This window comes from Eptesicus fuscus, chromosome 3, assembly GCF_027574615.1.
Source record: "Eptesicus fuscus isolate TK198812 chromosome 3, DD_ASM_mEF_20220401, whole genome shotgun sequence".
In the NCBI taxonomy this organism is placed as follows: Eukaryota; Metazoa; Chordata; class Mammalia; order Chiroptera; family Vespertilionidae; genus Eptesicus; species Eptesicus fuscus.
In genome coordinates this window covers 51,688,315-51,699,473 of record NC_072475.1, presented here as the reverse complement: position 1 = coordinate 51,699,473, position 11,159 = coordinate 51,688,315, and the positions used below count along the sequence as shown (strand labels likewise).

Below are 11,159 nucleotides of genomic sequence, written 5' to 3'. Positions count from 1 at the left end.
GACCACACCGGACACCCTTCTGCTCCCAAGGAAGTGATAGGGAAGCGGGTCCCCCCTGCCCAGCCCCTCACGGTAGGTCTCCTGGAGTCACTATAGGGCTCTTGGGTCTGTGGGAACATGGGAGGAACCTGGAGTCCTGGCTGCGGGCAGGAGGGGAGCTGACCCTCCTTCCAGGCTTCGCAGCATGTCCCCAGCTCCAGGCAGGCTGAAGCATCCCCCTGCCCTGGGAGGAGAAGCCCCTCAGGTACTCACCCAGGGTGGTGCCGGGCTGAGGGAGGCAGGAGGCAGGTCGAGGGGGGACGGATTCCGGGAGGAAAGTGCCCTGGTCCCTGCACTCGGGAGCTCCTGGTGCCTGGTGGGGTGCCGGGGCTGAGCAGCAGACCCTGAGCGGCGGATGAACAGGTTACTCCGACGCACGTTTCTGTGAAAGAGAGGCTAAGGGGCTCGTTCACTTTAGGAGCAAATAGCCGTGATTGCCTGCCTCATTGGCTTTTTATTGTAACCACAACTTGAACTCAAATTAACCTTTGGATACAATCAGCAGGGTAAGTATCCTTGAGAAAGCACATGCTTCTACAAGGTCCTGTACTTAAAGACTAAACATAGAGATTCTAGGAAAACACCCGGGGGCTCGGACTTGTTTGGAAAAGTCAAGGTAAGGTCCCCTCAGAGGCCCCCGACCTTTCGGAGAATCCTCCTTACAGACATTCCAACCAAGTCCCATGCTTCCCCACGGGGGGGATAAGCAGGGTGACCATCATCCACGTTTGCCTGGTTCCACCCTAGAGTGTGTGCCTGTCGTCCTGGCATAATTATCAATAGCTCTCCTTTCATTTCTGGTTTAGATGATAAAATATATAGTCACTCTAGGAATGAAATGTGTATGCACTTCCTTTTATTGAACATTTATTGTTTGCCAGGCACTGTGTTAAGTGCTTTATACTTACTATGTAATTTAACATATTTATCATGCAATTGGGTATGAATTTCAACCCTAAGGGATGGGGTTGTAATTACAGCGGGGGAAGTTGAGGCTTAGAAAGATGGAGTGACCTGCCCAAGCCCACGCAGCGAGTAGGCAGTACGGCCAGAATTTGAACCCCATTAATAGGATGAAGAGTCAGAGCTGAGCTTCGGGGTCACGCCAGCCACGAACACATTCCGTCCGGGTCAGCACAGGAGCCCCCGAGCCAGATGCTGGGTGCACAGGCAGGTGGAGATGCTGCGGGCTCACGGGCGGGTGGTGCAGACGACTGGAGTGCAGAGCAGAAGGACCCAAGCGGTCAACGGGGGACATGAGTGGCTCGGGGGATCCAGAGGAGGTGCAATCAAGGAAGGCTCCCCAGGGGAAGTGTGACTTGCACTGGCCTGGGAGGTAGGTGGAATGGGGGCAGGCAGCAGCAGGGAGAGAGAGGGAGGCACACGTTCTGAAGTGGGAAGGTCTGGGAAGCGAGGGCTAGGGCTGGGCCCTGCGGGGAGCGTTGGAAGAGAGGACAGTGCCCGGCTCACAGCCTTTTATTTCAGAATGTTAGCTGTCCTCCCTTCAGGAGCCTTACGACAGCTGATGGACGAGCTCCACCGAGCCTTTGCATTGTAACTTTGAGGAAGGGAAAAAAAAAAAAAATCAAGGAAGCCCCTAAAATGGGCCTGGATCTGTGCTGTGTGTTTTACACAATTATCTCAATTTTTATAATAACTTTCCACCTCATTACTTAAAAAATGTAGAAAGCATATGATTAAGCAAAAATTAAAAAAAAAAAAAAAGTAAATCACCCACAATCAGAGATAAACAGGGCAAAGGTTTTGGGCATAATCTGAAGCTGTGGAGGGTCCCTCTGAGTCACTTCATTGGCATAAAGTCAGGTGTGGCCGAAAGGGGCTCCCTATGAGTAACAAAAGATGCTCCCTCATCACCCGGGAAACTCCAAGGGTTCTCGGAGCTCTGTGCCAGGAACCAGGAAGAAGGCCAACTATGTATTTCTGATTATATCACAACATCACACACCTAATGTTATGACACCCTAAGGGGTGAGAAATTTGCTTGTTATCTCACTTAATTACCACAGTGAGCCTAACAGCAGTCATTTAGGTAGTAGCGTTATGATGGTGATGGCTCTCAATTTACAAAGGCAGGCACTGGGACTCCGAGGGCCTGTTTCACTGCCTGAGACACACTGGGCAGCAGGTTGGGGAGGGCCGGCCAGCTGGGGAGGGACAGAGGCAGGAGCCCACGGCAGGTCTGACTGCCTCAGCCACGTGGCTTATTTTCCTGGGTTGAGAGAAGGAGACTGAGGTCCAGGGAGCAGCAGGCCTGCCCCGGGGGCCTGGGCGAGGCAGCCAGGGGCTCTGGGCTCCCGTCACCCTCTGGGAGCAGTGAGCAGCAGCTCTGGGGTGGGTGACAGACTGGCTTGTGGCACACCCAGAAATGTACCAACCCAAAAGCAATTTGAGAAGAGGAAAGAGTTCATTTGCAACCAGTAATCTCCACCCCCCATAAAACCAGGCTTGCTGAGAGCATGGAACATTTTTGTGGCCATTTCTAGTCTGTACATAAGTGCAGAGGTGGTTTTTCAGATGGGAAGCAGGGATCTTCTGGCGGCTGCCTCACTGTCCCCTCGGGTGCCAGCCTCCACAGTGCCCAGGCAGGGGCACGTCCTATCTCTAGATCCCCCAGGGACCTGCTCTTGAGGGCAGAGTGGGGAAGGGGCCCAAGTCCGGGGCATCCTGGCCAGAGCCGTTAGAATCTGTGCTTGACTAAACCAAGGACAAAACCATTACACCTTTCCGTGGGACGGGAGGAAAGAGGCAGAAAAGTGCTGTAGTCACAAACCTCGCTGGTCCATAAATGAGGTGGCTGAATGATCTCATCCGTTATTCCATGGCCAACCTCCGTGACGACTTCAGAACAGCTGGGGCCGGCCGGGACTCAGAGGAATCAGGGTGACTGCGGCTGCTCCGGGCAGATACCGAAATGCTCTGGGCGTGACAGAGACGGCCGCTGTCAACGTGTAGTGCGCACAGCAGTTACTCCAGACGTTTGCGAAGAGCAGATCCTCGGCTCCCGTGCTGTGCAAGGCTGTGATTCAGTAGAAGGAAAAGTCCAGGAACCCACGACACCTCGATAAGTGAAAAGAACAGACCGTTTTCAAATGAGCGCTTTCAGACCTTTTCAGTCAACAGCCCTTTCGGTGGCGGCCAGTGGGGGATCAGCGCGTGTCCACTGTGCCGGCTCTGAGTCTGGGCTTTAGTGCGTTTTCTCCTTCAGTCCTCGGAACAACCCCACGAGGGAGGTAGTAGTGAAGCTCATTGTTTTAAAGATGAGACCATTGAAGCACAGAGAGGTTAGGCAATTCAGTTAAGGCCACAGAGCTCATCAGGGATGGAGACAAGAGTTGAACGGCACAAACTGTTAGCCGTTCTAGAGTGATGTGAGAAGGGTTAGGCGTGGCCCCTCCGGAAATTATCAGCGTTCCTCACCGTGAGTACCATCCCCTGCCCCCTCCCACCCCAGTAGACTGGGGCAAGGGGGTGTCTGGCCTACACTTTAGAGGCCCTGTCTGGCCCTCCTCCCACCATGACATCCCAAGGGCTGAGAAGTTTGCAAGGTCAAAGGGGCAGACCCATCGGAGGCTGTGCCCCGTTGTAAAGCCTGTTTTAAGTATCCGGGACCCAGGGCTCCTGTGGGTTGCCTCCCCAGGCCAACCATTTCACAGAAGGGAATATGAGGTCTCTACTCACAGCACTGGAGAGAGTCAGCGGGGAGGGAAGGGGGCAGACAGTAGGCGAGGGCCCTTGCACGCTCTCACTATGGGTCCTGCAAATGTGAGCAGCAGGCTTGTGTACCCCCGCCCAGCCCACTGCCGTGGTGTGGAAGCCAGACCGAGGGTGTCACAGCGAGCACCTTGCTTAGCACGCAGGCCATCAGGCTGACCCTGGCCCCTTCCTTCTTAACCGCGTGCCCTTGGGCCAGTCGCCGTGGCTCTGGGACCCCCAGTTTCCCCGTTCTGGGTCCTTCTAGATTTGCTCTGGGTATTGAGACGTATGTGTGGGAGCTTTGGGAGCTAGAAGGTGGGAACAGCCACCTGAGCTCTGCCCCCCACATCGGAGAGGTCCCCCTTACCTCCCTCACCCACTTTTGCCTGAGCCGAAGCTGATTTGTCTACACGTGATCTCCTGTGTGACTGATGTCATCGTTTTGATCTAGTCCTCAATCTCAAGTTACTGCCTTTGTTGGAAAATCCCAAGGCATATATTTCCAAACTAGAGGCCCGGTGCACGAAATTCGTGCAAGGCGCTCTGCCCTCAGCCCTGGCTGCCTCGAGGCCCCGAAGAGGCCCCCCGCCCCGCCTTGGTCCTTCTGGAAGGTCATTCCATAAGGTCATCCCGCCGTCCGGTCTAATTAGCATATTAGTTCTTTATTGTATAGGATGACAGTAGATTAGAGTCAGAGACAGACCAGGGGAAGCAGGAGCGTCTCTCAGGCTCAGTAGGTGGGACACATTCTCCCACGAGCTTTAGCTTTCCTTTCACCTGTGCCTCCCGTTTGGTCCTGGCTTTCCTGGCAGGGGAGACGGGAAAACCAGATCTGGGTTCAAGCCCAAGCCCCGCTGCGGACACCCTCTCCAGGAGGAGGCTGGCCAGATGGCCCTGAGGGCCCCCACGTCCATTCTAGTGGGCTGTTTTCTGGAAACTGCCGGTGAGAACCAAGGACCAAGGGGGCACATGACAACATTACGGCATGTTAGAGAGAGGAATCGCTTCCCTCTTACTCGAGGGGTGGGGGGCTTTGAGACCGTCCTCCCAGCCTGGGGGTCATTCACCCGGGCTGGCACCGCTCCAGGCACAGCAGCTCTGCCTCCCAGGCTGCTCCTCTCAGCTGTGGAGGGTTCGGTTCGGCAGGCGCTAACCGAGCGCATTGTGAGTCAGCACTGCGCTTGCGCTGAGTGCAGAGCGAAGAGTACACCCACTTCTCACAGAGGACGGCCATGAGCACCCTTCGTGCCGGAGGCCTGTGCTGGGGGCGACGATGGAGAAGCCAGGTGCCTCATTTCTGGGGCCAGAGAAGGCGGCTGTCAGGATCCCTAGGGGTTTTGTGCTGGGTCCCCAGGGGCAGCCCAGGTGGCCGGTGTGGTGGGACAGTGGCTACCGCACCCTTCTCCGGCCAGGGCCTCTGCTTCTTACCTGTATTCCACGCACACAATCGCAGGAGAATAAAAACTCAAGCTAAAGCTGAACTCTAGCCACTGGCCTAAGGGCCGCAGAACCAGGAGGCACACGCATGCCCGAGGCTCGTGCCTTGCCCTCTCGTGTCCTGAGTAGCAGGCAGGCAGTGGCTGTCATGCCCGCACAGTGTGAAATCCACTCCTGTGGCTAACTCAGCGTCTGTGTGCACCGAGGAGCCTCAGGGACGTGTGCCCGTTCTCAGGGAGAAGTTGTCCCTTCTCTACAGGCTGAAAAATTCCTGGAAAAACTGAGTTATGTAGTGTCTATAGAGGGGCTTGCGTAAGCACAGTGTTTGCGGGGAAACTGTCACACACGAAGCCCTTTAACCTGAAGCTGAATTTTGCAATGGAGGAGGCAGCCAGAGAGGGCAGCAGAGAGGCAGCTAGGGGCCAGTTGTGAGTTTTTACTGAAAACAGGACAATTGAGAAGAATTAGGATTATCTTCCTTCCTTCCTTCCTTCCCTTCCTTCCTTCCTTCCTTCCTTCCTTCCTTCCTTCCCTTCCTTCTCTTCCTTCCTTCCTTCCTTCCTTCCTTCCTTCCTTCCTTCCTTCCTTCCTTCCTTCCTTCCTTCCCTCCCTCCCTCCCCCTCCTTCCTTCCTTCCTTCCTTCCTTCCTTCCTTCCCCTTCCCTCCCTCCCTCCCTTCCTTCCTTCCTCCCTCCCTTCCCTCCCTTCCTTCCTCCCTTCCCTCCTTCCTTCCTTCCTTCCTTCCTTCCTTCCTTCCTTCCTTCCTTCCCTCCCTCCCTCCCTCCTTCCCTCCCTCCTTCCTTCCTTCCTTCCTTCCTTCCTTCCTTCCTTCCTTCCTTTCCTCCTCTCTTCCTTCCTTCCTTTCTCCCTTCCTTCCTTCTTTCCTTCCTTCCTTCCTTCCTTCCTTCCTTCCTTCCTTCCTTCCCTCCTTTCTTCCCTCCTCTCTTCCTTCCTTCTTTCCTTCCTTCCTTCCTCTCCTCCCTCCCTCCCTCCCTCCCTCCCTCCCTCCCTTCCTTCCTTCCTTCCTTCCTTCCTTCCTTCCTTCCTTCCTTCCTTTCCTCCTTCCTTCTTCCTTCTTTCTTCCTTCCTTCCTTCCTTCCTTCCTTCCTTCCTTCCCTCCTTCCTTCCCTCCTTCTCTTCCTTCCTTCCTTCCTTCCTTCCTTCCTTCCTTCCTTCCTTCCTTCCTTCCCTCCTCCTCCTCCCTTCCTTCCCTCTCTCTCCCTCCCTCCTTCCCTCCTTCCTTCCTTCCTTCCTTCCTTCCTTTCTTCCCTCCTCCATCCCTCCCTTCCTTCCAAATGTATTTTATCTGAAAGGCATTTTGTTTTTCCTACTTTTTTGGTGTTCAGATAATTTTTTTCTGTAATGATGGTGGCTTGCAACATTTAACAATAATTTACATAGTTTGTTAATTGCTCTATCTCAGACACTGATCTAAAAACTTTACTTGTATTTATTCATTTAATCCCCAATTACCCTAACACCATAGACACTATTATTATCACCATTTTACAGATAAAAAATTGAAGTGCAGACGGATTAAGTAACAAGCCCAAGGTCACATAGCTGGCACTCGGTAAAGCTGGAATTCTAATTTATGGAATCTGAACCACGACAAGCCATGTAGGTCATAGTGTGGGCGGGAACAGCAGTAACCTGGGAGGTGTACTCCCGCTAGTGGGGCAACTGAGCCCAGATGGTCTTGTCACGTAGGAATGTGAGTCCACTGCCCCTAAATCATCTGGAAATACGGACTATTTTTAAAAAAATTTAAATATGTTTTCATTGATGTTTTAGAGAGAGAGGAAGGGAAAGGGAGAGAGAAACATCGACCGGCTGCCTCCTGCACAACCCCTACTGGGGATCGAGCCTGCAACCTGGGCATGTGCCCTGACCAGGAATCCAACCATGACCTCTCATGGGATGATGCTCAACCAACTGAGCCATACCAGCCAGCGCCTGAAATCTGGAGTTTTAATGTGATACGTCTCTGTTTTTACATGTTGGCCTAATGGTTCATGCATAGAAAGGACTGAAACATGGACCAAACACAGTTTTCAGCTGAATCACCAACTTGTGACCTGTGGGTGGATGCTGGCATTTCTTTTTTTTCTTAAAAAAAATAATATTTAGTAAACTAAAAACCTGGTCCCCTTCCCTTATTTACAACAAACCTACTGGTCTGTGGAACCCCTGCAGCTGGGACCTCCTGTCCGCTGGCTGGCTGTGGGGAGCTCCATGGCCCCCTGCTGGTGGGGTGGGATGTCAGGGGCTGGAGGACAGCATTACAGCGGCAGTACCAAGGGGCCCACGCGCTGGTTTCAAGAGCCCTCTGGTGCTGCGGCTGCCTTCACCCTCAGCAGACGTGCGGAGAGCAGATGGTAAGCTCTCTTCAGAACGAGGCTCTGGAATGTGCTGAGATTGGGAAACTCAGGAAGAGTGTGGTTTAAAAACTTCCAATTTAGGAATAATCTGCCCATATTTTACATATTATCTTAAACATTCCCCAGTGCACGTGGTCTTTTATTCCTTCCTTCCATGCCTTTCTGCCCCTTTCTCCAATCTGGAACAAACTTGGGGAGTCCAGGACACCTGGGTGTTGGGCCTGCTGCCAGCCTGCTGTGGACAGGCCATGTGACCTTCTCGCTGTCAGGAGGCGAGAACCCTGGTCCTACCGACCTTGCAAGGCTGCCACGAGGTAGTATGAAAACCAATAAAAACATAAACTGGCCCTAGCCGGTTTGCTCAGTGGTTAGAGCATCGACCTTTGATTCTGGTCAAGGGCAGGCTCATTCTGGCCCTGATCGGGGCTCGTGTGGGAGGCAACCAATTGATGTGTCTCTCACACTGATGTTTCTCTCTCTCTGTCTCTCCCCGTCCCTTCCACTCTCTCTAAAAAAAGCAATGGAAAAATATCCTCTGGTGAGGATTAACAAAAAACAAAAATAAATAAATCCATGAGTTCTTTAAAAAAACACACACATGCCCTGACCGGTGTGGCTCAGTGGATAGAGCGCCGGCCTGCGGACTCAAGGGTCCCAGGTTCGATTCCGGTCAGGGGCATGTACCTTGGATGCGGGCACATCCCCAGTAGGGGGTGTGCAGGAGGCAGCTGATCGATGTTTCTAACTCTCTATCCCTCTCTCTTCCTCTCTGTAAAAAATCAATAAAACACACACACACACACACACACACACACACACACACACACACACACCATAAACTGCTGTCCAAACGGCTGGCCTCCCTGACAGCCGATCCCCATTTCCTGGCTCCCGTCCCGCGCACTGGTCACCGAGCCGCCCCGCCCCGCTCAGAGACACCGCTTCCCTCTTCTCTTCCCGCCCGGCTCTAGGAGATGCTTCCCGGCGCCTGGCTGCCCGGGGCCTGCCTCCTGCTCCTGGCCAGGCTCGCCCGGCCCTGCCCCGTGGGCTGCGACTGCTTCGTCCGGGAGGTGTTCTGCTCCGACGAGGCGCTGGCCGCCGTCCCGCGGGACATCCCGCCCCACGCCACGGACATCGTCTTCGTGGAGACCGCGTTCACCGTGGTGGGCGCCAGGGCCTTCGGCGGCAGCCCCAACCTCACCAAGGTGGTCTTCCTCAACACCCAGCTCTCCCACTTGGAGCCCGATGCCTTCGGGGGGCTGCCCGGGCTCCGGGACCTGGAGGTCACCGGCAGCGCCTTTGCCAACCTCAGCGCTGACATCTTCTCCAACCTGGCCTCGCTGGGCAAGCTCACCCTCAACTTCAACCGGCTGGAGGCGCTGCCCGGGGACCTCTTCCGCCACGTGGGCGCCCTGGAGTCCCTCCAGCTGCAGGGCCACCTGCTCCAGACGCTGCCCGCCCGGCTCTTCCAGCCTCTGACACGCCTGGAGACCCTCAACCTGGCTCAGAATCTGCTGGCCCAGCTGCCCGAGGAGCTGTTTGCGCCCCTGGGCAGCCTGCAGACCCTGAGGCTGAGCAACAACAAGCTCTCCCGCCTGCCCCCGCACCTGTTCGCGGGCCTGCGCAGCCTGCGGGAGCTCTTCCTGGACGGCAACTCCATCTCGGAGCTGCCCCCCTCCCTGTTCTCGCAGCTCTTCCGCCTGGAGAAGCTGTGGCTGCAGCGCAATGCCCTCGGCCACCTGCCGCCCTCCGTCTTCTCCTCGCTGGGCAGCCTGACCTTCCTGAGCCTGCAGGGGAACGCGCTGCGGGAGCTGCCCGCCGGCCTCTTCGCCCACAGCCCGGGCCTGGCTGGCCTGTCCCTGTCCCACAACCAGCTGGACACCGTCCCCGAGGGAGCCTTCGCCCGGCTGTCCAACCTCAGCTCGCTGACGCTCTCTCACAACGCCATCACCCACCTGCCGGCCGGCGTCTTCAGGGACCTGACCGAGCTGGGCAAGCTGTACCTGGGCAGCAACAACCTGACCGCGCTGCACGCAGGCCTCTTCCAGAACCTGACCAAGCTGGAGCTGCTCAGCCTGTCCAGGAACCTGCTGGCCACGCTCCCGCAGGGCATCTTCGACACCAACTACAAGCTGTTCAACCTCGCCCTGCACGGCAACCCCTGGCAGTGCGACTGCCACCTGGCCTACCTCTCCGGCTGGCTGCGCGAGTACAGCGACAGGCTCCTCAACATCCAGACCTACTGCGCGGGCCCCGCCTACCTGAAGGGCCAGGTGGTGCCCGCCTTGAAGGAGGAGCAGCTGGTGTGCCCGGTCACCCGAGACCGCGTGGGCTACCAGGCCCCGGGGCTGGAGGACCGGGAGCCCGGGGACGGCTGGGATCTGGTCGCGGAGGACAGGGCAGCCCAGACACGGTGCACCTACAGCAACCCCGAAGGCACCGTGGTGCTGGCGTGTGACGAGGCCCAGTGCCGCTGGCTCAACGTCCAGCTGTCTCCCAGGCAGGGCTCGGGCTCCCCGGGAATGACGCACAACGCCGCTCGGGCGTGGGAACTGAAGTCGAGCTGCGGCTCTGTGAGGGTCACTGTGTCTATTGAGGCTCGGGCAGGGGACCCCTAGGCGCAGGTAGACAGAGCCAGGAGCCTGGGCACGTGGCCTCTGGGGCCTGACCAGGCAAGAGGTGGGGGCACAGGGAAGCTGGGGCTGGGTTTTCAGATGCCAGGGAGGGAGGTCCATGGCCAAGGTGGAGGAGGCCAAGCCCGCCCTCAGGGTCTCCTCCTCCTCCTCCTTCATCTCCCCCTCTGAGCCTGAGACCTTAACTTCCTTAAGCTTTGCAAAGCACCCATCAACGCTGCATCCTGGCCTGGAGAATAAAATAAGGCCACGCCCCTGGTGTTTTTTCTATTATTGAATACCCACCCCACTCTCATCCCCACCCTGAAGTTCCAACCCTTAGGTACCTGCCACCCTCTTTGACATCCAGTTCAAAAGCCAAATGTCTGTTTCTATCCTCCCCCTGGGCCCCCCCACCCCAATTTGTTTTTAATTGATAAAGGAGGCGACAGAAGCACAGGTGACCAGAAAGATGAAGGGCAAGGGCCCGGCTCTGGTGTGTTGGGAACTCATGGCGGGAGCTTCCGCCTGCAGGCTGCTTCCAGGTGAAAGGTGCCTTGGGAGGGAAATGCCAGCTGTTTGGCTTTCACTGCGCGAAACCCCCAGAGGAGAAGCGGGGCTGGCCTGCTCAGCAGACAAGATAATTAAGAGAAAACACCAAAACCTCACAGACAGACCACAGTGTGGTGATTGCCAGAGGGAAAGAGGGTGGGGGGAGGTAGAAGAGTGAAAGGAGACTTGACTTGGGGTGATGAACAAAGAGTACAGTATACAGGTGATGTATTATGGAACTGTACCCCTGAAACCTATATAATTTTATTAGCCAATGTCACCCCAATATATTCAATAAAAAGCGGGATGGGGGAGGGAGGAAGGAAGGAAGGAAAAAAGGAAGGAAGGAAAGAAGGAGGAAGGAGGATGGTGAGTTGAGTCGGCTGGGACAGACATGCTTCATTCTTAGTTTTCTCACAGCACCT

At 55.8% G+C, this 11,159-nt stretch overlaps 1 protein-coding gene across 1 annotated transcript; it reads left to right on the top strand.

Annotated features, from left to right (window-relative positions):
- Window positions 1-10,450, top strand: CPN2 (carboxypeptidase N subunit 2). The gene is made up of 2 exons (XM_008151634.3): window positions 1-72; window positions 8,542-10,450. The coding sequence occupies exon 2, from the start codon at window positions 8,545-8,547 to the stop codon at window positions 10,186-10,188; it is 1,644 nt and encodes a 547-aa protein (XP_008149856.2). The 5' UTR covers window positions 1-72; window positions 8,542-8,544; the 3' UTR covers window positions 10,189-10,450.
- Window positions 10,451-11,159: the final 709 nt, after the last annotated feature.